At 45.8% G+C, this 25,743-nt stretch overlaps 1 protein-coding gene across 11 annotated transcripts in view; it reads right to left on the bottom strand.

Annotated features, from left to right (window-relative positions):
• Window positions 1-25,743, bottom strand: part of LOC105495216 (CUB and Sushi multiple domains 2) — a 656,530-nt gene that overhangs the window by 113,137 nt on the left and 517,650 nt on the right. For all 11 annotated transcript variants that reach the window (XM_071096465.1, XM_071096467.1, XM_071096468.1 and 8 more), the window contains 7 exons: window positions 22,605-22,792; window positions 12,363-12,557; window positions 11,216-11,332; window positions 9,426-9,539; window positions 2,071-2,166; window positions 648-851; window positions 115-239 (listed from right to left, as the gene is read on the bottom strand). In XM_071096465.1, the coding sequence (XP_070952566.1) occupies window positions 115-239; window positions 648-851; window positions 2,071-2,166; window positions 9,426-9,539; window positions 11,216-11,332; window positions 12,363-12,557; window positions 22,605-22,792 (1,039 nt within the window). The remainder of the gene's footprint in view (window positions 1-114; window positions 240-647; window positions 852-2,070; window positions 2,167-9,425; window positions 9,540-11,215; window positions 11,333-12,362; window positions 12,558-22,604; window positions 22,793-25,743) is intronic.

Genomic DNA, 25,743 nt, shown 5'->3' with positions numbered 1-25,743 from the left:
GGCTTACCCTGACTCAGGCCTTGGCACCAGCCAGCATGTGCAGTCGGCCACCTGTGAGCAGTTACCTGTGAGCAGACGGCCACCTGCCCGACCGAGGTGCCTCCTTGCCCCTACCTGGATGCCAGCGCCTTCGGGGACCACGATCTTCCACACACAGTTGAGGCTGTTGAGGTATGGCTCTGGGAAGCCGGGGGACAGGATGGTGCCCCTGCGCTCCGTGAGGTTGCCTCCACACGGCACTGGGAGGAGAGGCCGTCGGGTCAGAGGCTTTGTGGCCTCCCGTGGGAGCCTCCCCAAGCAGACTCCTCCCTCAGGGCCCCCAGCCTCTGTTTGTCCTCCTCCCCATGGGAGCGTCTCCCTAATGTCCCCAGTCCTGCCTTCTCCATGGCCTCTCCCCATGCAACTCTCTTTGGGGCCCTGGGCTCCGCTCCTCTCTCCACGTGTGCCCCCTTCCCAGTACCCGGGCTGTCTTCCACACAGCCCACAGCGCCGGGGACTGGAGCTGACTGGAACACCCCACCTCAGCTATGCGGTGGGAAGCGGCCGCTGTGTGCCGTGGGCCATCGCTGGGGCTGACTGCCTCCCCTAGAGGGTAAGGACTACGTACCGCCCCCCGCACCCCCAACGCCCGGGTCCTGGTTACTCACCCACACACGTGGGTGCTGAGACATTCCACTGGGCCAAGGCCCCAGGCACAGGGAGGCACTCGATCTCTGGCGACCCCTGCAGGGCATAGCCGGAGTTGCATTCGAAGCGGACGATGGCCCCCACCGAGAAGTCACTGCCCAGCCTCTTGCCATAGCGGGGTTCCGGCACAGAGCTGCACTGCGTGGCGCTGGTTCGGGGAACCGCTGCGGGGGACAAGGGCACTGAGGGGAGGACTCACCCCCCAGAAACTGGCCCAGGGACAGACATACAACGGGTCTGGAACAAAGACCGTCTGGATGAAACCCTGAGAGGCTCTGGAAGCTCTCCCGTAGGGAAGGACTCGAGGGCTAACTAGAAAGATGCCTGTTACACTGAAGCATAGTTGGACACACAGTGCTACAGCACAGCTCCTGGAAAGCACGGGAGGTAGAGCCGTGGACCTCCCACAGACCTTAGGCCCAGTTTTGTTCTTTGCCTTCCCAATGACGCCCCTCACTCAACAGGGTCCCACTTTCCCTAGCAAAGAGAATGGGCCTTCCTCCTCCACCTTCTCAGGGCCTTCACCCTGCCTCTGTCCTGTTTTCCCCATGTGCCTTAAGATCCTGCCTGGGGCCCTGCCCTCCATGACCCCCGTCCTCTCTCCCTCCTGCCGCCCACAATGGCTGATGGGCCCGGGATGGCCTCCCCTGTGGCAGGATCACCCCTGCAGAGAAACACAGCTCATCCTGGGCAGAGTCGAATGAACAGGACCATGCTTAGAACCTGGGCCCTACAGAAGTGGATGTTCTCCTGGGCAAGTGGAGGTTGGGACCTGGGGGTGAAAGCCAGGGCGCTCCAAACTGCCTTTCTGGGCCGGTAAGGAAGGGGACTAACACCGACTGGCTAGCTGGTACCAGCTACTTCCCGAAGCCTCTTTGCATCCTATCAGTGAGGCATTGCGATTGCCCTCTTCTCACAGGTGAGCAAACAGGCTCTGAGGCCTGGCGTAGCTGGAGCCCAGCTCCAAGGTGGGGAGGTGGGATTCAAATCCATGTCCACGGCACTTCAAAGCCTGTGTTTTCCCTGCACCTTTACTGTGCCTGGCAGACAACGCCAAGCTCCAGGGGAGTCTAGGTAAGACACCTGAGCTGGTCTCTTCAGTGCCATCTGGACCATGCCAGACAATGGGTGGGGTGGGGAAGGGGAAAAAATTAGCTTCCCTTGTCTGCTTTCCTTCCTCATTTAACACAGAACTTGTCTAAGAAATGTCTGCTGAGTAAGTGAATGTATAAAATTCAACTGAATTTCAAGGAATTGCCCTACAAACTAGTAACTGCCCCCAAACACCCTGAGACTAGAGGTCAAAGATCCCTGTTCCTTCGATCACGAGTCCCTTAAGAACCGAGATCACCTTCCTACCTCCGGCGTCCATGTCCTCCATACCTTGGTAGACAAAGTGGAAGCCTCTGGCTGGTGCGAGGCCTTTGGCACTGAACTTAATGAGAACTTGATTGGAGGTGGCCAAGGGCAATGATTCTCCTGCCGAGATAAGGGGCAAGGAGGAGAGAACAGTGAGTCCAGCAGGTGGGTCCAGAAGATAAAATCCAGGCCAGGAAGGATTTTATGCAGCAATTCCTAGCAATTCCTTCCAGTACCCCATGCAGCAATTCCTTCCACATTCCAGGCCTTCCTGAAATGAAATCTTACATTTTTTACTGCACTTTACAATTTAAAGTTTCTAGAAAGCTTTTCATCCACAGTCTTAACTTGACCTGTGGTCATGGTGAGGTTGGCATGACAGAGTTGAGTACCCTCATTTAATAAAGAAAGAAAGAGAGGCCCAGAAAGATTAAATGACCTGTGCCGGAAAGGAGAAGGCTGCTAAGGATGTGTGGAGCGAGAGGGATGGAGAGAGTGGCTGTTACTAAGCCGACTGACTGGTGGTTTACTTGGAAAACTGACATCAATCTGCATTTTAAAAAATAGTATTGGCTTCTGGGAAGGAGGATGATGTGATCATCTGGGAGCAACTGGTCTTTCCCAGACACTCTCCCACCACCCTGTCGATAACCAGAGCGGTGGTGTAATTTATTGCTCATACTAGAAAACTTCTAAGAGTCAAAGAAAGCGCTATCAATAGTTACGGTGGGACTGTCCCAGGCAAACCAGGATGTACTATTGCCGGCCAATAACACACAAACTGGGGGGAAGCTGCATGGCCACAGGAAACCAGGGTAGGCTGACAGCCTTTGTAGCAGAGGACAAAGGTGCATCTTCTGCTTGGTGTGGTACAGATAGGCCAGGGGAGAGACAGCACCAACGAGACCTGTAGCCAATTAGTGTAGTCGCAATCCTGGGGACGCCCAGGGAGAACATGGGTGGAGGCAGTAGCATGGCCACTCTGCCTGCTGGCCCCCTGCAGACTTAGGGACCCCTGGGAAGGGCTGCTGACCCCAGACCCCATTCTCAGGAGGGAAACAGTGATTACAGAGAACCAGGCTATATCTCCACTACAGTGAGGGCTAGAGTTAGGACCCACAAGGGAGCTACTGGGAGGTCCACCTGTACTTCCAGGAAGCTGAAGTGATGCCACCAACATGGGAGCAGAGAGCCTTTCGCAAAACAGGCTTAGATGTACATGTGACCCAGAGGACTGAGCCTGGCTAGGAGTCATTGCCCCAGCTAACAGTTATTGCCCCAGCTAACAGTCATTGCCCCAGCTAACAGTCATTGCCCCAGCTAACAGTCATTGCCCCAGCTAACAGTCATTGCCCCAGCTAACAGTTATTGCCCCAGCTAACATGTAGCTGCCAAAGCAGAAAGAAACTCATGAAGACAAAGCTTCCCTTTGTTATCACTGCCACCTCCAACTCCTCCTCCAGATGGATGTGAGCAGAGTGAAACTCAGCTTTTCTATTTGGCCTGACAGATGTGGATAAGGACCCTAGTGAGCTCTCACAGAACCCATGTCAACTTCAGCCCTGAAGGCACATGGGCCTCCATCTTCGAGAGAGAGCAAATGGTAAAATCACTGGACATAAGAAAAAATGTTAAAATTTTGAGGAAGGAGATCACTCTGAGAGGTCAAAGCAAATACTTTATTTGAACCACAATAAAGAACAGGCAAAACTCTCAGCAGATGTTCAGTCATGGTTGTCATGAGATTAAATCTAGCATTGCATCTGTGAAGTCAGAGGATGAAGGATCTGAGATCAATAGAGATGAGAATGCTAGTGCAAGCAGCTGGATTCCACAGAAACTGAACAGTGAAGTGGAGATGAAATTTTAGAAATTCTCTCAGAATCCACAGAAAAAGTATAAAGAGATTAAAATAACGAGAGAAATGACAAGTGACATGAAAGATGAAAAAAAAATCCATATGCATATATCAGGAATTCCAGAAAGAGAAGACAGAGAAATTGAAGGAGAAAAAAAGTCACTTAAGGCAGGGTGCGGTAGCTCACATCTGTAATCCCAGCACTTTGGGAGGCTGAGGTGGACGGATCACCTGAGGTCAGGAGTTTGTGACCAGCCTGACCGACGTGGTGAAAATCCATCTCTATTAAACATATAAAAATTAGCCGGGTGTGGTGTAGCACAACTGGAGTCTCAGCTACTTGGAAGGCTGAGGCAGGAGAATCGCTTGAGCCTGGGAGGCAGAGGTTACAGTGAGCTGAGATCGCACCACTGCACTCCAGCCTGGGCGACAGAGTGAGACTCTGTCTCCCCCGCACACATAAAAAAATCATTTAAGAAAGAAGACACTTTTCCTAAGATGTGAGGTTCAGACTGAAGTATTTGCCAAGTGCAAGATAGAATTAGTGAGAAGAGACTTCCACCACAACACATCCTAGTGGGCTTTTTCATTAACAACAAAAAAGAAAATCATATAGACAGAAAAGCACAGGTTATGTACAAGGACAAAGAATCACGCTGGACTCCAATTTGTCTGTAACAGTAAATGGTGGAATAATTACTGCAGTTTTGAAAGATAAAGTTTGACCCATAATTTGATTTGCAATCAAGTTGTTATTTATATCTATGTCAAAAGGAAAGCATTCTCATATATGCATGGTGACAGAAAGTACTGCAGTTATAAGCCCTACTGAAAAACAAAAAAACAAAAAAACGAAAAAACAAATCCAAAACTAAAGTAGGGAATTCAGGAACCAGCAGGGATAAATACAACCAGAAAAGTATAATGAGCTAACAAAACAAAATGAGCTAACAAAACAAAATGCAAATGCAAAAATTTGCTCTTGGGGAAGAAGTCCACAATTTAAAAAATAACCACTATAACATTAATATAAAAGTCCAAATATATCAAGAAGAACTTGAAAATTTAGAGATGGGTCAGGTATGTATGGAAAAGCGAGGAAGCAAAATAAAAACAACACAAACAAAAGCACAGAAAGAACAATACAAGATGACAGATGTCAGACCAAGTAATTCACTTGTAAAATAAATGAGTCAACTTCCTCTTAAAAGAAAAAGAGTTGGAGAAAATGAGAGAAGATATGTCGGGAAAACAGATGCAAAAATTGCTAGAAATACAAGAAGACAACAAAATATCATAATTGTAATGGGAAATACTTTCATGCAACATTCACAATCATTGATACATCAAATAGAAAAACAAAATGAAGACTGTTGAGTAGCAGTCCTTTAGCTTTTTCTCCCCCAGCACAACTCAGGGACAGGGACTTAGTGCACTCCCATCAGTACCAATGGCTCATTACAGTGTTTCTCCGAATGAGGAATAAGGGACTCTGTGAATACACTGAAATTGACACCTACAGGTTTTTTTTTTCTTTTTCTTTTGAGATGGAGTCTCGCTCTGTTGCCTAGGCTGGAGTGCAATGGCGCAATCTTGGCTCACTGCTACCTCTGCCTCCCGGGTTCAAGTGATTTTCCTGCCTCAGCCTCCCCAGTGGCTGGGATTACAGGCACCCACCACCATGCCCAGTGAATTTTTGTAGTTTTAGTAGAGATGGGGTTTCACTGTAATCCCAGCACTTTGGGAGGCTGAGGCAGGTGGATCACTTGAAGTCAGGAGTTTGATATCTACAGGTCTTATACATCTCTCTCTCTCTCTCTCTCTTTCTCTCACTCTCTCTTCTTCCTCCCCCAACTTTTTTTTTTTCTTTTTTTTTTTGAGACGGAGTCTTGCTCTGTCACCCAGGCTGGAGTGCAGTGGCCGGATCTCAGCTCACTGCAAACTCCGCTTCCCGGGTTTATGCCATTCTCCTGCCTCAGCTTCCCGAGTAGCTGGGACTACAGGCGCCCGCCACCTCGCCTGGCTAGTTTTTTGTATTTTTTTAGTAGAGACGGGGTTTCACCGTGTTAGCCAGGATGGTCTCAATCTCCTGACCTCGTGATCTGCCCGTCTTGGCCTCCCAAAGTGCTGGGATTCTCCCCTACCTTCTCCTTCCTTCTTTCCCTTCCCTTCCTGTTTCTATTGGTCCTATACACTTATATCTATATCCATATTTATATCTATGGGTCTTAAATGTAGACCTCTCTATCTCTCTTTACTTGATCCTTACTATACCTCTAAATCTATAGCTATACATCTATCTATCTATCTATCTATCTATCTATCTATCTATCTATCTATCTATCATCTATCTGTTTTGAAAAGGCATCCTACTCCAGGAGTTCCTGATTTACACTCTTGGTTGGGTGTGTATGTGTGAGGTGGTGGTTACAAAAAAATCATTTGGTTGAGAATCACTGATACAATAGATTTGAATAACAAAATTGAGTAAGACTGATTTAATGGCAATTACAAATCTCATTTACTCCTAACACTATAGGAAGTAGGATTCTTTCTCTTTGCATTTTACAGAGGAGGAAACTGAAGCTCAGAGAGGTCAAGTATTGTGCCCTAAGTCATCTAGAAAGCAAACAGGAGAGCTAAGAAAAGAGTGTGATTGTACAGCCTCAGCTCATTCGTCCTGCTTGTCTACCTTACAGAGAATACACATCCTTCTTAGATATTTAGAAAACTTAAAAAAAAAAAAAAAAAGGTCCTTGGCTACTGAGAGGACCTCAATTAATCCTCAAAGAAGAAATGGTACAGGCCACATTCTCTCACTACATGGAAATAAAAATATAAATTAACACAAAAGTTTAATTCATCAAGAACAAAATCCATATTCTTAGGGGAAAAGGAAAGACATTCTTAGCCAACTCTTGGGCAAAAAGAGTAAACAACACCATGATGAGCTATTTAAAAAGTAATTATGATGAACATAGTACATAACAAAATTTACAGCATGAAGCCAAAACTATGCTTGGAGGTGAATACATCGCTGTAAACATGTTCCTTATTACGCAGAGAAGATAATGAACAGAGCTCTCAATTCAAGCAGTTAGAACAAGAACAAAATAATCAGAAGAAAAATATGAGGAAGGACATGATGAAATAAAGGCAGAGATTAATCAAAAAATAACAACAAACTCTGCAGAATAATTGATAAATTGCAGCAATAAAGATTAAAAAAAAACAAACAAAAAAACACAAAATACCTGGTACAGCCAAGGAAAAAGGGGATGATGAATGCACGATGCAGCATAACAAAGGCAGGAATATCACCGCTAATACAAAGCAGGGTAAACATCACCATAATACATTATATAAATTGTGGTACTAAATGTAAAGGAAATTATGAAATGGATTTTTTTACTAAAAGCTAAAATATCAACATTGATATTAGAGTAATATACCTGAATAGACCAATAACTGTGAAAAAATAAAAGAAAAGCCACTGAAAAGGAGGAGATAAAATAATGAGACAAATTTATTTGCAGATGATATTACTTCTTGCCTAGAGGAGCCAGGAGAATTAGTTGGCAGTGAAAGCAGTATTATGAAGAGTCCAATGACTTTACGAAACAAATATGCCAAAAACGCCAGTCTTTGAATATACTAGCAAAGACCAGCTAGAAAACATAACGGGGGAAAAAAGACCCATTTACAACAGCAACAAAAATCTCCATGAAATGTCTAGGAATAAAGTTAACAAAAAATGAATACTGCCTAAATAAAAATTATAGCATCGTTCCAAGGGCTACAGAAGATAAACAAATGGAGAGACATGTTGTATTCCTGGATGGAAAGAAGAGTTAATATTATAAACATGTGAGTTCACCCTAATTTAACGTGTAAGTTTTATTAAATCTCAGTCAAGATTTTGATGCAATGTTTTAAACTTGACAAAATATTTCTAAATTTAATTTGGAGGCAAAAGTAAGCAACAACAGCCAATAAAAATTCAAAAAAAAGGATGACTCTGGGGACTTATAATACCATGTGTTTAAAATTATTATATAGTAAACACTATTATAGTGTTACAATAATTAAAACTGAAAAAGGAATAAATAGACATTTAGAAGAAATGGATAAAAAGTCTAGGAACAGACACTTCATAAATATTTAGTATATGTAAATTTGGCATTTTGAAAATTCTGCTAGGACAACTGATTAACTATATTTGAAAGAATATGGTTAGATTCCCTATATCAAATAATAAATCAAAATAAATTCCAAAGGTATTAAAGCAGTGTGATGAAACTAAGAAGTGAAAGAAAACACAGAGGAATATTTATTTGACCAGCATAAAAGCAAAGGAGAAAACTATAAAAGAAAATATTGATAGATTTGATAGCATGAGAAATTTACATATTCTGACATTAAAGCACCCTGACGAAAATTATATAGCAAAAGACAAGCTGGAGAGGAGGGCTTTTCATAGCATATTATGTATATATTTATATAGGTTAAAATATGGAGCTCTGCTCAATAAATAAGAAAATAAGTGCTTATAGAAAAATCGACACAAATTCACAATAAATTCACAAATAAAAAATGCACAGGCCAATAAACACATATAAAAATTTAACCTAACTAGTAATAAAACAAGGCAAATTAGAAAATGAGATACCATTTTTCACTTTTCAAACTGATGACGCTTTTGTTTTTTTAATTACCTGGTTTTTGTAAGAATAAAACATGCCCTCTTATTGTTGGTGATCAAACTGACAAGATCTTTCTAGAGGGATATTTGATAATCTGCACAAAAAGCCTTAAAGATCTCACATATCCTTTACACTGACAATTCCACTTCTAGATATTCTAAAGTGACAGAAATGTATATAAAGATATATGTACAATACATTGCATTACTATTCATAAGCACAAAATGTTACAATCTAAATGTTCAATAATACGGAATTCGTTACATAAATTTTAACTAACTGTATGAGAGATTACTATGTGGCACTTAAAAATCCTAGCCTAGAAGGAAAAAATGACAGAGAAAAGCTCCCAGTGAATATTTCAATAAAATATGTATATTGGTTGAATAAAATATGTAAACATCGAAGTAGATACAAAGACCGGAAGGAAATCCACTATATCTTGTCAGTGGCTCTTTCGGGGTAGTCTTTATTTTGATTCTGTATGCAATTATTTTGTTTTGTCACTGTTTTCTATGATGAAAATGCAATACATTAATAAGAAGAAAAAAGTTGCATTTGAATACGAACCAACAGAAGGCTACACCACAAGGGGGCGTTGCAGACACAGCCTGGGGGAGGGCAGCAGCTGAAGGCCCCGCTAGTTGGAGCTCTCAAGAGCTGGCCGCGCTGCGTTGTAGACAGCACCAGAGCACCACATGCATGCAGAGCCCTAGGGTTCCACCTGCGGCCATGGGGTGCTTCTAGAACCTCCTTCCTTTAGCCGGCCGTGACGCCCCCAGCCCATAACCGTCCCCACCCTGGCCAAGCCCGGATACCTGTGTGGGAGCCCGAGAGGGAGCTGAGGAGCCGCGAGTGCTGGCTGTGGCCGTCGTGAACCTCCACCACATCGTTGAGGGCCGTGTGAAAGAAGGCGAACTGGCCAAACACCACTGTGGAGGAGACGCGGTGTGGGGACTGGGCAGGCGCGCTGGGGGCAGGAGAGGGGATCTCGGGGTCTAGGGGTCCAAGCCAGGAGGAGGGCAGCCCTGGGAAAGTTGTTGGTTCCTGGGCTGTGGCTTGCTGCACTGGTTAGTGCAGCCGCACAGTCTGGCAGTGGCCAGACACCCGGCACAGGGAGGGCACAGGGAGGCGGGGAGCTGGGAAGGCCGGGCTGCGTTTCACAAGGGTCAAGACAACACCCGCTGCACTCAAAGGTCAGGCGGGTGGAGGCGAAACGGAACCAAGTTTGTTCCTTTCCCAGATAGCAGCTGCAGCAGCTACTGGAGGCCTCAGAGGGCTTTTGGTACCATCCCTCATTCTCCATGTGATGTCAGGACTCCACATTCAGGCGTCCCAAGGCCAGTGAGTCAGTGTCATTGAGTTGAAAACTGTATACAGAGATCTGTAGTGAGTGCTGTGAGCTCCTTATTACTGGGGGGATTCAAGCACAAACTGCGTGCCCACCTATCAAGGATTCTGCTCTGGGTAGCAGATCAGATTGGACAGCCTTTCAGGACTTTTCTAACTGTGATCCTGCAGGTCTGAGGCTCCTGCCACCTCAGTGTATTGGGGAGTGTGTGTACATGTACATAAGTGTCCTGGTTCTGGGGAAGGAGTGGGTGTACTGATGGCTGGAGCTATGCGTAGAGATGAGACTGGGAATTTATAGAAGACAGAGAACATGTCTCTCTCACCTCTGCAACTCCAGGACCCAGCAGAGTGCATGGCCCCCAGTGGGTGCTTACTAAATGTTTGGTGAATGCCTCAAGCATCAGGCCTTGCTCTGTGCTTGCCCCTCCTGTCTTGGGGAATAAGGAGTTAGCTCTCTGCAGGCTGCTCCCTCCCTCCTGCTTCTCCCCTAGATGGTTGGGACGTGTTGATGTCCTTTGCCACCACACCCAACATCAATCGTGTTTAGACATGGTTGTTAGTCCTCCTACAAAGAGGAGATCCAGGAAGAAAGAAGCCAGCCTGGTCACCTGGTTGCTCTTCATCTTTCTGAATGCCTCCAGGGCTGGCGGGATTCTTGAATGTCCCCACTGCCAACAGGGTAATGAGCTTGGTTTTTTCTGCCCACATCTCTTGGAATCTGGTAGTTTCTCTGTCTTCCCAGGGCACTGGCCTGTTTTTCACTTTTTTCTTGCTTGTCCTACCTATAGCTTCTGGACTAGGCTTTGGTTCTCAGATGGGACACCAGAATGATGTGGCTCCTGGTCTCCCTCACCTGCACTTTCAAGCCCAGCTCCATCCCATTCCTTTCCTCCCTCCTGCTCCTTGGCCACTCACCCTGGGTTCCTAACAGGTCTAGATCTGCGGCACCTCCCTTAGGACTTGGGCCATACTGGGTAGCTCCCTGGGGCACCTTGCCTTCCCTCTGTCTTGGCCAGTTTCTCACCAACCCTGTCCCCTTGGTTCTGGCGGGGCTCACTTATGCCCTTCTGCCCTCTGTGTCAGGAATGTATTCTATAGCCCGGTTTAGAACGTCAACACTCAGCTGTCCTTTCTGGGAGACTGTTCTGCAGTTCCCACAATGGGGCTGCATAATTGGGGGGAGTCTGATGAATTGTCCATTCTGGAATGAGGGTGAGTAGTCAGAAAACATATGAACAACAACCCAAACCCATACCATAGTCCTTGGGCACAGTAACAAAATACAAGCAGATCTGTCCATTGGTGTAGTTCTGGGGGTAGTTGGGGGACAAGACCACTCCATCCGAACCCACATACTGTCCCCCACAGGGGGCTGAAAGAGAAAGAAATAGAGAGTCAGGTGACCTTGTGGGCCTCTTACCAGTGACCATCCTTTGTTCTGCTCCAGCCTGAGCTTCTGACCCCAGTAGGGCTGCCCTGAGGTGGGCGGCCCCTAGCTTGGAGAAGGGAAGTCCTGTGGACCCTGCCCTGCCCAAGGACATGCACCCCTGGCCTGGCATGTGGCCTGAAACTTGCCCTGGAGCTACCGAGGGCCCTCTTGGGCAGGTGTCAGTTCTTGCCCTCTACCTATTAACCCTGGCATTAGTCCCTGAAGTCACAGCCTTAGGAGCATATTAGGAACTTCCTCTGCTTACACGTGGGGCCTAGAAATGATCTGCTGCCCCTGGCTGACATCTGACCTGGAGAGTGAGTGTCAGCATGAGCAGGCAGCTGAAGCTTCCCTGGACTAACCCCATGGGGAGTGGCCAGGCCATATGACCCAGCCACCTTCTGTTCCCCTCCACCATGCCCAATTTCCACAAGGGGTGGGTCTGAGCCTGCCTCTCTTACCATGACAAAGGGGTACCCTTTGCTTTTCAATGGGTGGTCACCAAGCTTTTAAAGCCCTGCTACTCATTCCTATCCCTCTTGTCAGGACCCCCATGGTTCACCCAGACCCACCTGGAATCAGTGCACTCTGCTGGCCTTACTTCGATATAACTGATCTCTCAGTGATTTTCCCTAGGCCTAGGAACTAGTCCAGGGGCCACCTTTAAACGACTTCTCCCTGGTGTGAGCCCCCTGATGTGGCATGTCTGGAGGCCTCTGTTGAGGGCATTAGCAACTATGTGAATGGGGGTGGGGACACCATGTGATCTGAGATGACACCTTGACAGGAACTGCACACCTAGTGAATTATAAGCCACTTCTGTACACATCCACAGCAAACCCAGGTGTGCCAGGCTTGGAGGAGCCAGACTTGAGGACCATGCCCCCTTCCTTTCCCTAGCCCACAGCGCCTTCTGCCCCTGGCATGCCCTCAGTTCCTCATCCCCGGGCTGCCATCCCTGGGCTCCCACCACCTGTGCAGACTGGCCGGGGATTGTTCCACACGGGCTTCCCATCAGGCCCCAGGATGCAGCTCAGGGTCGAGGCGCCCTCAACTTCGTAGCCTGCGTGGCAGTAGTAGGTGACAGAGGAGCCCAGCTTCAGGTCGGACCCCACCCGCGTGCCGTTCTTGATGGAACCAGGATCAAAACATGACTCCCGCGGGTTTTCTGGGAAAAAGAAACACAAACACGTGCACACACACAGAGGGCTCATGAGGAGGCTATTCTTGGGCTTCAGGGCCCATGAGGAGAACCCGACTTTAATTAGCCACAGAGCGCACAGGGATGCGCGACTGTGGCTCCTATTCTCCTCAGGTATAGAAACGTCTCTAAATTTGGGTAGAAATTGAAGGATGGAAATCACATTGAAGAGGGCAATTTCCCCGCCTCTCCCCATATTCTTGCCTTGACCCGCAGAGGAAGGAGCCCCAGCAAAATCCCTGAGGCCCTCTCTCATCCCCTGCTCGCTCCTCCCAAAGGGAAGCATGTGTTTCTCTGACTGGTGGGAGCTGACGGTCCCTGGCCCACATCTCGGCTGCCAGCAGAGTCATTGTGGTAAAGGTCAGTGTTTAGGCACAGCCCACCCCTTTGCTCATCTTTGACCCCTCACACTCAGCAGCCTCCTAGCCTTTTGTGTTCCCCTAAGAAGCAAGGCAGACAGTCTGCTTTTGGAGATGCTCTTTCTCTTCCTCTCTCTTCTGCCCCATCTGTACCACTGGCTGGGGAGTGGAGCTGGCATCCGTTCTGCAGGCCCAGTCACACCCATCTGTTGCAGGTACTTCTGAGTGCATGGATACCAATACTTAGATTCAGGGAGGAAGTACAAAACCCACTTCCACCTCTGGGTTGGGTTACCCGACCGGTGGGATAAGTTGATGTCTCCAGTGCAGTTTTCCAGGGCTTTGTATTGGGTATTGGGTGCTTGCCAGTTTATGAAAACGACAGTATTTTTTCATGTGGCTATTGATCCTTATATGTCTTCTTCCCTATCGGTCATACAGTGACGTGAGTAACAGTCCTCTACTCTGTCCCTCTGCACCAGACAAGACAGCTCTTGACATTGCCTGTGGCTTGGGAGTACTAGTCCAGGTCCCGAATCTCTGTAGGACACTCTCCAGCATCCCTCACCATCAGCTGGAAATCCCGAGCAGCTCCTGGGAGCCCATGCTCATGCTTCTATGCATGATTGCCTTTCCTCATTTGTTCCTGTTCCTTAGAACAGATTTCCTGTTCTAAGATAACTGATGGTCAAGAGGGTTGTCACCAGGGCTGGGAAGTAATAGGACACAGCTGAGGCCAGTCAATACCAGGGATATGCAACTGAGTATCAGGTTGATTGATGAGCATTTTGGAGGATACATTATTGGGGGGCAACAGAGAGGTCTAGAGATGGGGACTCACAAAAGGGTACTGACAGTCCTTGCAGAAGGACTCAGAAATTCAAAGAGTGGAGCTGAGGAGGGAAGAACCAGAATAGAAGGGATCAGAGTTCATTCATCAGAGATGAATGGCTCAGGAGGAATTTTGCTGAGAGTGGTCCTTGTCACCTGGGTACCTTCTAGATTACCTACACAGGAGGCAGCGCTGCTTGAGGCTGTCACTCAGCTGCCAATCATCTGGTTGACTGATGGGATGGGACTCTGAGAGTCTCACTCTTGCATGGGAGCATATGAGACCATCCTGCACCTTAAGTTGTTGTCCACAGCTGAGAGTGGAGCAGCTCTGGATGCACTACTGCATTTAAACCCAAGTGGGACCCAGAACGTGGCCACTCATTGCAGGGAACTCCTCAGCGGTTTCCCCATGTGCCCCGTGATGCATTGCCTTGACCTCCTTTATCAAATCTGTCTTCTCCATATGCCTAGTGGCTCCGGCCAGAATAGAGCTGGCCACTGGGTGACCCATATGTGAGTCATAGAGATCCAGGGATCTGTCATCATGTCTTTTGTTTCTTCTATCCTTTTTATAAATTCAAAGTGGGTTAAACCTTAAAGTTCAGAAAAATTAAGTAACTTGGAATCAAAGTTCACACAGCTTATAAGAGGCAAAACTAGCTGTAGTCCCCAATAACCACTTTCCCCACCTTCATCCTTCAATAACAGAACTCTGATTTTATCCGGAACTTCAAGGCATCAGTCAAAGTCTACATCTCCCAGCCTCCTGGGCAGCTAGGTCTGGACAAAGAGATGTAAACACGAGTTAGATCATGTCTGCTGAAAACAATCCAATAGCCTCCTGTCTCACTCGGGGTAAAACCAAAATCCTAACAGGCCTTCAAGACCCTGCACATGTGGCTCCAGTAGTCCCCTCTGTGACCTCAGCTCCTGTCGTCTCTATGCTAGCTTTGCTCCAACCACACTGGCCTCTGGTCTTTGTGGCTCCCTCTCTTACCTCTTTCAGGACTTAGCTCAATTTCGCCTTCAGTGACACTCTTTGAGCAGCTACTTAAAATTGCAGTACTCCTCTCCCCAATGCCCCCAACACTCTCCTCTGCTATATTTCTCTCCACCGCAGTTAATACTCTCATCGACTCTATATTCACCTTATTTTTTTCTGTCTTCCTCCACTAGAATATAGATTTCAGAAGGGCAGCTGTTCAGTTTTGTTCACGGCTGTATTCCAGTGTCTGTCACATGGTGGGCACTTAATAAATATCTTCAGTGGATTATTGTGGAACTTCTAAAAAGGCTGCTTAAGGGAAGTTGACTCAACTGAGGGAAATGCCTATTGGCCTTTCCTTCTTTCCATCTTTCCTCCTTCTCTCAGTCTAGAACTCAGACATGATGGCTGGAACCTCAGTTGCCATCTTGGATCTGAAATAACCTTGAAATGGGATCCATGGACTAGTATGGTAGAGTAGGGAGACACAAGGAGCCAAGGTGGAGTTCTCTTATCAATCCTGGGCTCTGTCCTCCAGATTTCTTTTATAGGAAGGCTGATCAACGTCTACTTCGTTTAAGCAACTGTGTTTTTGGGTAACTGCTGCACCAGCATTGGACCCTAGCTGGGTATGACTGGCCCAGAATTTTACAGATGTCAGAACATCCTTTCTTTCCTTATTTGTGTGGCAAACTCCTACACTTTTAATGCCACCTTCTCTCTGGCAGAATTCTGTTTTTCTTTCCCTGGTTATAACACGTATCACACTATTTTGGTAGCTTTGGTAAGGGTATTTCTTTCTAGTAGGTTCTGAACTCCTGGAGGAGAGGGTTCATCACTTAGTCTTCTCATAACCCTGGCAACTAGCACAGAACTTGGCAACAAGGCTGGCCCTATTTGACACATAACAGAGGCTTAATAAATGGCTGCTGAATTGTTTGGCTGAATACTTTGAGGCTTGGAAAATCAACAACCACATCAATGATTCCAACTACAGACTCTATTCTATATTTACTCACACGTAAGAGAAAGATGAGCTCATCATCCCAAGCATTACCACATTAATAATAATGACAAGGATAATGATAGTGATGATAGCCCCTTACATAGGAATGTCACTTCATAATTTTCAAGGCACTTTCCAAACCGTTATCTCATTTGTGTCTCCCAATACCCTCTGCAGAAGGCAGGGCCAGTTACGCTCATATTCAGTTTATAGATGAGCAATATGGCGATCAGAGAGGCTAAATGAGTCTTCCAAGCCTTTCAGCTATTTAGAGGTAGAATTAAGACCAAAATCAGGTCTTTAGTCAGCCAAACCAAAGCTCAGCTGTGATTGATAACACTCAATGACTAAAACATCATGGTGATTATAATAAATAAAACCAAAGCCCTTCAAAATGGGAAAATGAGAAGAGCCAGCTTCTCTCTGGTCCTAATAGATGAGGCTTACTTCCAAACCTTAAAACTGCAAAACTCTGAAAACAACCCAAACATTCAACCAGTAAGGAACTGGTTACAAAGGGTGGATTAGGGCCATCTACTGAAACACTAGCAGCTTTTTAAAAGAATAGCACTATTCTTTGAATACTGATATGGGAAGGAGTCCAAGATCTATTCTTGGGCTCACATACAAAAAAATCAGATTACAGATGAGTACATATGGTGCAATCTCATTCATATAGAACAGGGATCAGCAAACTACAGCCCACAGGTCGGTGGCTGCCTGGTTTTGTAAATAAAGTTTTGCTGGAACACAGCCATTTGTTTACATATTGTCTGTGGCTGCCTTTAGCATTACGAAGCAGAGCTGAGCAGTGGCAACAGAGACCATCTGGAGTAAAAATACTTACTCTCTGGCCCTTTCCAGAAAAAGTTTGCCAACTCCTGGTGCAGACTTTACATTACTTTATGTTTATAGAAAATATCCAAAATGAGATACCAAGCTGTTAATAATGGTATTGCAAGGGATGATGGTATTTGGGGGCATGCTAAGTCTTTAAGAGTATATTGTATATGCTTTTATATTGTTTTATTTTTCCAACAAACATGCCTTCCTTTAAAAGGAGGCAGAATGGAAGATAGTTCTATTTTGCATTTAAGAAGAATGACCCCTACCAACAGCAGGTGGTGGGAATAGGGGTGGTAGCCAGTGTGGCTGTAGCTTCCAGGCCTACAGTGTTACTTCCAAGGGCTTGAAAGAGAAAATACATGCTTTTTAGGACCTTCCATTAAGAATCGATTCACTTTGGTCTTTCCTGTGTTATTTCAGATTCTCTAATACACACTTCAAACTCTTCCCTCTGAAACGCCCCTGGCCCCCTCTGGCACGGAGGGCTTCTACTTAACCTTTAGGGCTCTGTCTAAATGGACTCTGCTCAGAGAGGCCTTCACTAACGACCCTTCTGATTTCTTTCTTAGAGAAGCCTGTTGTTTTCTTTCCTAACTTCTTATGCTTCTTACTTCTTGCTGTTTCCCTCACTCACCTGTAAGTTACATTAGGGTAGGGACCATGATTACTTTGCTCCCTGCTGTATTCTCAACACCCAGCACAGTGCATGGCATGAAGTGGGAGTCACCAAGCATTTGTTGAATGAATGAATATGTCTCGCATGTGCGTGGATGTTTCAGCACGTTCCTGCCTAGGAAAAGCCTGCCACACAAGCTGGTATATGAGAATAAAGGGCCTTCCCCCCACTGGTTCTGTTGATATCCGTGGCCTGGAGAAAGACACACACCTCCCTGTGACTCTATTTTAGTAACTGTGTCCAAAAGACAGGATCCCTGCTGTTCTCTGTTTCCTTTTAGCAAAGGGTAAAGCCACCTAGGAGGATGAATTCAGAATAGAAGTGCCTCTGATCAATGGTGTAACAGAAATCTACAGATGACATGACTGCATTCAGAATCATCTCCTAGAAAGTCTGCCCAGAGATGACTAAGACACTACAATCACCCTTCAGAAGCAACAGAGACATACATCTAAAGCCCCACCCCTCTTTGCCTTAGAACCAGGTGGGCTTCCAACATCTACCAAAGGGTCCATCAGTCTAGTTGTCACGAGGATGTGAATTCCGTGGAGGCAGAGACTTTGTTTGGTTTCCTGGTCTGTTCTAAGAAGGTCTGGCACGTGGTAGCTGCTCAATTCGTATTTACTGAATGAATAAACAAAAATGCCTGATCTGCTCTTGCCCCTTCTGCAAAAGCCTAATCCCATGATGCTGCTCAGTGGACACTTGAATTAAGCCTGGTCCCTCAGATGATCCTTTGGGATCTGAAACTGGAATATAAATTGGGAAGTGATTCGAAGCCAAGAGTGATCCAGGTACGGTGGCTCACACCTGTAATCCCAACACTTTGGGAGGCCAAGGTGGGCAGATCACTTGAGGTCGGGAGTTCGAAACTAGCCTGGCCAACATGGCGAAACCCCATCTCTACTAAAAACACAAAAACTAGCCAGGTGTGGCGATGTACACCTGTAATCCCAGCTACTCAGGAGGCTGAGGCAGGCGAATCACTTGAACCTGGGAGGTGGAGGTTGCAGTGAGCCGAGATTGCGCCACTGCACTCCAGCCTGGGTGACAGAGTGACGCTCCGTCTCAAAGAAAAAAAAAATGTCAAGAGTGAGACAGCCACACTTATCCCAGGAGAATGGAAAAGCAAGGACAATTGATCTGCAGGGAGGGGAGAATGTAGCAAGTGCTTAGAAGGAGGCAGGGAGGAGAGAGAACGATCCTGGAGTGTGGGTGATGGTCTCAGTCTGTGCCTCTGCCATCCTGATTCCAGTCCTTTGGGAGTTGATGCTTTCTGCCCTTGGGCTCTTGTATTCTAAAAATATTTTGCTTTTTTGTGTCAGAGTTGTTGTTATCTGTATTGTTAAAATATAGAAATCTTTTAGCTGAAGTGACTTAGGTTGTTAGTTGTTTTCTTATTATAATGTCTCCTTTTTGTGTCAGATTGTTTTGAGTGGGTTTCTGTTTCTTGTGTTTTTATGATAAGTTACCCCTTTGTTTGCTTAAATTGCTCTGAGTGGTTTTTTGATTTGGAACTAGATATTTCCTAAGATTCTACCAAACTGTTTCTGCTTCTCACTTGGGAAGCTGGGTGTGGAGAAAGTCTCCTGGTCTCTCTGCCTTGGGTCAGAGGAAGGGTTAATCTCAGAGAGTAATTTCCACTGTGCTAAGCCCAACTAAGTCCAGCAACATCTCTCTATGTGGGGCTCTGGTAAGCCCCTTTCACCTCCCTAAGCAAGACCCCTGAAGCCACAGCTCCCAGGATGCTCAGACTCTCAGAGTTAGCAGAGCCCCAGATTTCTCTAAAAGACATGGACACTGATGCCTCCTGGATGCAGAGGCCAATTCTGCTTTTCCTGAGGACCCAGCCCTGCCTCCATGTGGAGGTCCTCAGTGGGCTGCTTCTCCATCTATGGTTCCCTCCAGACTCACAGGGTGTGGAATGTCTAAGTTCTTTGCCATGGACTGGTAAAGCATATGGGACACATACATCTATCACAAATATTCATATTATAAATATCCCACACTTATTACATGTGCAAAACATTATGCTCACACTTTATATCTTCAGCAAACAGAAAAGAATATGTACTGTGTTCCCCTGGGTTAGCCCCATTCTCCCTTCCAAACAAAGGCACAGCAAATGCAATACCAATGACATAGTAGGAAAAAGGAGGTGGGATGAAAGTGGGTGGATCAAAGTACATGTCAAGTACTTATTGGCACTGGGCACTCTGCTTGGTGCTGTGTCTATTTGCTAACCCTCACAACAACTCCTTCATTTAGTGTCACTGTCCCTTTTTTGTGGATGAGGAAGCAATGCTCAGAGAAGTTAGGCAACTTGTTTCAGGCCATACAGTTATGAAGCGATGGAGCCTGCCCTATAAAGAAAGATATTGTGCATGGGAGAATATCATCAAAGCCATGGGACCTGATAGCAAAGTAGACCCATTCCAGGAAACCAAGAATCCTGGCATAGGCAGAAGCAGACCAGAGGGTAAGGCAGGGGTCCCTGGGTTCCACCAAATGGGCTACTAGACCAGAGGCCCAGGGAGATAGTAGAGGGTGACTAATATTAGGTGGTGTGTAGTCTGGGAAGAAAAGAAGGAAGGAAGGAAGGAAGAAAGGAAGGAAGGAACTAATGAAGGATGCTTGAGGTTTTCAATAGGCACCCCCCACCCCTCAAACACACATAGTTAGCTTTATCTTGGTACTTGCACTACAGAGCCTCATAGGGTGATGCGGGATGCGTCTGTAGGCTGTGCCTCTCTTCTCCCCTCTCTCCAGTAATTGGCTGCTTGGCTGACTCAGATGGCAGCTGGGGAGGTCTTATTCCCTGGGTTATGGTTTAGATCTAAAGACCCCTCTAGATACCACCTTGGATCAACAGGCAAAAGTGGAAAGAGGATTTGAAAGTATGGCTCTCAGACCATGAATTTCCCTGGAGAAGATCTGGGGGAGAGACGGCCATAGTCAGGTAGCCATGAACAAGGTGACTGGAGAGGAAGCTGAGGGGGTTTCTACCCAGTAGCTTACTGTATCCAGGGAAGCTGAAATGAAATCATCTTATAAAAAATGAGGCTGACAGGGGTGACATTTGGGGTGAAGTTTGGAATCTCTGCCAAGAAGAACTCAGTTGGGTCAAGTCAGAGGCTTCTCTGGTAGTTGCTAAGACTTGGCTGGGGGAAACGACATCACCTGTAGTGACTCTAAGTATCATGTTTGTGCAGCTTCGTCTGGGTGTCCTCAGCCGTGTGGGTGTGGGTTCAACAAAGGGTACAGTTTTGCAAGGTGTATGCACTTGGAGGACTAGGGGGCAGGCAATTGAGGGTACTGATGAGAATATGAAGGAAGAGATGAATAATAAGAAATGGTGATGACATGGGAGTGGGGATGGTGGTGATGGGAGCAATGGAGGTCCCAGACTGGGTCTAAGTCATGGCTTCTGTTAGAATTCCAAAGTGTCTGACTGTGCTGATATCAGTGTGTGGAAGAGGGTTTGGGCCCAGGAGGTTTACCAAATGGCAGGTGCCTGCAGGCAGAGAGGATGGCAGAATATCCATTCCCTAGGCCAGCCCCATGAAGCAAGAAGACTACAAGTAAAACATTCTCCATTTTGCGCACCAGTCTTCTAGAACTGTACCTGGCAAACAGAAGATAATCGAGAACTATGAGGAGTTCAATGAGTTGATGGATATGGAGCACTTAGGATGGTGCTGGCAGCGGGCAAACACTAAGTCTGCCATTGTTCTAATTAGTGTTATGTGAGCTTATGTGAGATATTCCCAGGGGTGGCTGGAAATATTTAATTAGGGGACACTTTAAAACGTATCTGAGGTCCTATGTTATGCAAGTGGGGAACATGAGCCAGAAAATTTTTAATTTTAACTGGTAATGTGACCCCATTTGTATGCTCAGGCTGATGAGGCCTGGGTGAACCTGGGTTATAGTTACAATAACAAAATCTATCATTCCCAGAGCATCTGTAGAGTGTTTAGTATATATGGAGCATTATACATATATATATATACACACACACACACACATATATATTTTATATATATAAAATATGCATGTATAAAATAGCTTTTAATCTTAACCTCCTGCAACATAATTATTACTAGCAACACTTTGTAGATGACGTTCCAAGAGATAATAACTTGCCCAGCTCACAAATCAAGCAAGGAAGGGAGCTGGGATTTAGATAATGGGATTTGAGATAATTAGGGAAGACTAAAAGGTCAAAAAGAGATAATAGCGTAGAAGACAGTGGAGTGCTCGAGAGCCTGGAACTCCTCTTACTACACGAATAATATTTGAACATTACAGAATGCGTGATATGTGCCAGGAACTGTACCACGGACTTTCATGCATGCACTCACTGATCTTTCCATCACTATGAAGCAGGAATTTTCCTACCATGGTTTTATAAAAGAAGAAATGCCCGAGGCTTCAAGAGGTTCAATACTTTATCCAAGGTCACGCACATGTTAAGTCGTAAACATGAACTTTCAATCCAATTAATTTGACAGTCAATGCTCTTAACCGGGCAGGGACAGCCTGTTTTTGTAAGTGAATTTTTCTTAGAATGCAGCCACGCTCATTTGTTTATGTCTGTGGCTGCTTTAGCACTACAGTAGTAGGGCTGAGTAGTTGTGATAGGTAAACCTACAATATTTACTATTTTTAAGAGAAAAATTTCTGACTCTTACTTTCGACCACACTATTGAACTTGCCTTAATTAGCACAGCTGGAAGGATGAACAAATGTGATCAGGAGGTATCAGAAAGTGACCAATCTATGACGAGGTGTCAGAGTATGGCCAAGGAGTGTCCTTGGGACACAGGTCTAAGCACCGTGACCCTAGGATTAGATGGGCTGTCCATAGGGATGTTGAAGTTACCCAGGATGGTGAAAAGCTCTGGGTGGAGAGGAAGATTGAGCCTCATATCAGAACCCTCTTTAGTGAAGTGCAGTACCCAGGAAGATATCAGCTGATGGCTATGAAGTGAGGGTACGAGGCTGAAGTAGACTTAGGAATGACCCTCATTAAAAAAGAGGAGAAGAAGAGTAGTGGTTGGAAATAGATGGGGTGCAAAAAGAATGCTGGTCCCCTTTTTTCCCACCCCTGGAGAATACAGGCGTGAAAGACTAAGCCATCTGGGGGGCCTCAGGAAAGGCAGGTTTTTTGCAGGCGGCAGCAGTGCTAGGGTTGGTGTGGGTTTGCCGTGGTCCAGCCCAGGCTCTCCTCACTATGCTACACTACTTGCCGTCTGCCATGTTGGCTGGACCTATCCTCAGTACTCTCTGGCACCAGGGCCCTTACCTGTATAGTCAATGACGAAGCCAGCATTGCTCACAGATGCATCGCTGCGGAAGGCGAGGAAGAGGCTGTTGCTGCTGCTTTCAATGCGGCCTGGGAGCTGGGAGCCATAGAAGCTTCCTATGAGAGGGCTGAGAGAGTCCCGTCCGTCGTAGATATGGAGGAAGTCATAGCCAGGTTCCAAGTTAAAGCTGGGGAACAAAAACATCCCACCCCCACCCCACTAAGGTCAAATAAAGGCTTTTGCTGGGGTCTTAGGCTCAACCAAAGCATGGGGCCTCCCGGGGAGCAAGCCCACCATCCCACTGGTATCCAACCCCTGAAGACTGGCTGGTGGGAAGGGAGAAGATGAGGCCCTGATGACCTCAGTCAGGTGAGAAGATGGAAGAGGCAGGCTCAGGGGCAGAGGAGCCAGATTCCAGTCAGTGTCCAAAAATCTGGAGCTGAAAACCTAACGTCCTCCTTATACAGAAGGGAAAATGAGTTGCCAACTCTAGACACCAAGTTGTCAACCAAAGTAGGTCTAAAACCCAGGTCTCTTACCTGACACTAATGTCCTTATGCTGTGCTGTTCTGAACCTCATTTTCTAAGAGAGAATGAACCAATTAGGGAGCCATTCTCAGGGAGGAAGGGGCCTGTTACCATGAAGGACCCTAGCTTCATGCCTTCATCCCAAGCCAGTACTCCAGCTCTCCTCAGGGTCTGCTATTGCCCCACTCCTAGGACCCACAAATGTCCTCACCCTTAGCTATTCTGACCCTGGTGTGAGGGAAAAATCCATTTTAAAAACTTAGATGAGCAAATTGAATATTTGAGTTCATGAATGTAATTTATCCCACTGGAATGGCTCAAGTGAAAATGATGGAAAATGCATATTATGAAAAAATTATGCATGGAGTTCAAAAGTTTTTTGTATCAAAATCAACTCACACTAACTTGTTAACATGTCTGCACAGGATCTAACGTGAGGCATTAAAAAGGACAAGATATCAGCTTAAAAAAAGCCTCTATCAGAGCAACATGAATTCTGCTAAAATTGAAGCAAGAAAAAACATCAAATTTATGGTGATGCTTGGGTAGAAGGACGGTGACGTCGCTGATGCTTTACAAAAGGTTTATGAGGACAATGCCCCAAAGAAATCAGCAGTTTACAAATGGATAACTTGTTTCAAGTAGGGAGGGGATGATAATGAAGATGAAGCCTGCCAAGGTGGATCTCCACATCAATTGGAGAGGAAAACAATCTTGTTTGTGTCCTAATTGAATAGGACCAATAATTAATGGCACAAATGAGAGCCAACACCATAGACATCTTGACTGGTTCAGATTACACAATTTTGACTAAAAAATTAAAGTTGACCAAATTTCTACTTGATGGGTGTCAAAACCATTGTGCCTAGGTCAGCTACAGACAAAGGCAGAGCTTTCGATGGAAATTTTAAAAATGTGGGATCAAGATCCTGAAACATTTCTCCCAAGAACAGGAGATGGAACATGGATTTACCAGTACAATCTTGAAGACAAAGCACAATCAAAGCAATGGCTACCAGGGAATGGAAGTGTCCAGTCGAAGCAAAAGTGGAGCAAAGGTCAAGGTAATTTTTTTTTTTTTTGATGCTTCAGGCATTTTGCAGTTGATTTTCTGAAGGGCCAAAGAATGATAACATCTGCTTCTTAGGAGTTTGTTTTGAGAAAGTTAGCTAAAGCTTTAGCAGAAAAATGCTTCAGGAGAGAGTCCTTCTCCCTGACAACAATGCTCCTGATCATTTCTCTCATCAAACAAGGGTAATTTTTCAAGAGTTTCAATGGGAAATCATTAGGCATCCACTTTACAGTCCTGATTTGGCTCCTTCTTATTGCTTTTTGTTTCCTAATCTTAAAACATCTTTAAAGGGCACCCATTTTTTCTTCGGTTAACAAAGTAAAAAAGACTACACTGACATAGTTAAATTACCAGGACCCTCAGTTCTTCAGGGATGGACAAAATTACTGGTATTGTTGTTTACAAAAGTGTCCTGAACTTGGTGGAGTTTATGTTGAGTAATAAAGTTTATATTTTTTATTTTTATCTTAAATTCAATTTTTCCACAAACTTTTTGAAGTCCCCCGTATGCTTGCGCTCTGGTGCAGCAATTCCACTCTTAAGTATATATCTAACAAAGGCAATTGATACCAATCAAGTGTGCAAAGATGAAAACAATAGAAAAGTAAATGAGCTTGCAGAGAATAGATTTCAGATGCAAATTTGCTCATGCCCAGTCACGGACTGGGATACTCAGATACAGCAAGTCCTTAGCATTGTCCACAGGCTCTCAGAAACCATGACTTTAAGTGAAATGACATAAAACAAAACCAACTGTTTGTTTCTCATCAACACACAGGCTGGGCATGGTGGCTCATGTCTGTAATCCCAGCATTTTGGGAGGCCAAGGTGGGCAGATCACTTGAGGCCAGGAGTTCGAGACCAGCTTGGCCAAAATGGCGAAACCCTGTCTCTACTAAAAATACAAAAATTAGCTGGGTGTGGTGGCATGCACCTGTAATCCCAGCTACTCGGGAGGCTGAGGCATGAGAACTGCTTGAACTCGGGAGGGAGAGGTTGTGTGAGCCAAGATTATGCCACTGTACTCCAGCCTGGGTAACAGAATGAAACTCTGTCTCAGAAACCAAACCAAACCAAACAAAACAAAACAATATAATGAAATGACATTGAAGGAAACATTTGAGGACCTGCTGTACTTTGTTTTACTTAAAGTCACAGTTTCCAAGAACCTGTTGATGACATTGAGGACTTACTGTATTCTATTTGAGATTGAGAGTAAAATGACTGCTCTACCCTTTGGCTAAGATATATAGCAGGGGGAGGAGGCCATGCATCTCTAGGACAAAGGAGATAAGGCAGGCTAAGAGACAGGATGGAGGAATGGGAGGCAGGGGGCGCAGAGCCAGATGTGCACTGGCCTCCTTCCCACCTGGCACCCTGTCACACTGGTGTCAGTTGCGGGCTCACCACATCACTGCTGGGTGACATGGTCTTCTTGCCCCTGTAATTCAGCTTCTTGACATCTGCTTTTATGAAAGTCACCAGTGAAGGGTTTTGGAGGGAGTCAGTCTTGGTCACAAATGATGGCATCACCACTT

Source organism: Macaca nemestrina, chromosome 1 (genome assembly GCF_043159975.1).
Source record: "Macaca nemestrina isolate mMacNem1 chromosome 1, mMacNem.hap1, whole genome shotgun sequence".
Taxonomy (NCBI): Eukaryota; Metazoa; Chordata; class Mammalia; order Primates; family Cercopithecidae; genus Macaca; species Macaca nemestrina.
The sequence above is the reverse complement of the archived record's forward strand: the minus strand, read 5'-3'. Positions and strand labels throughout refer to the sequence as shown.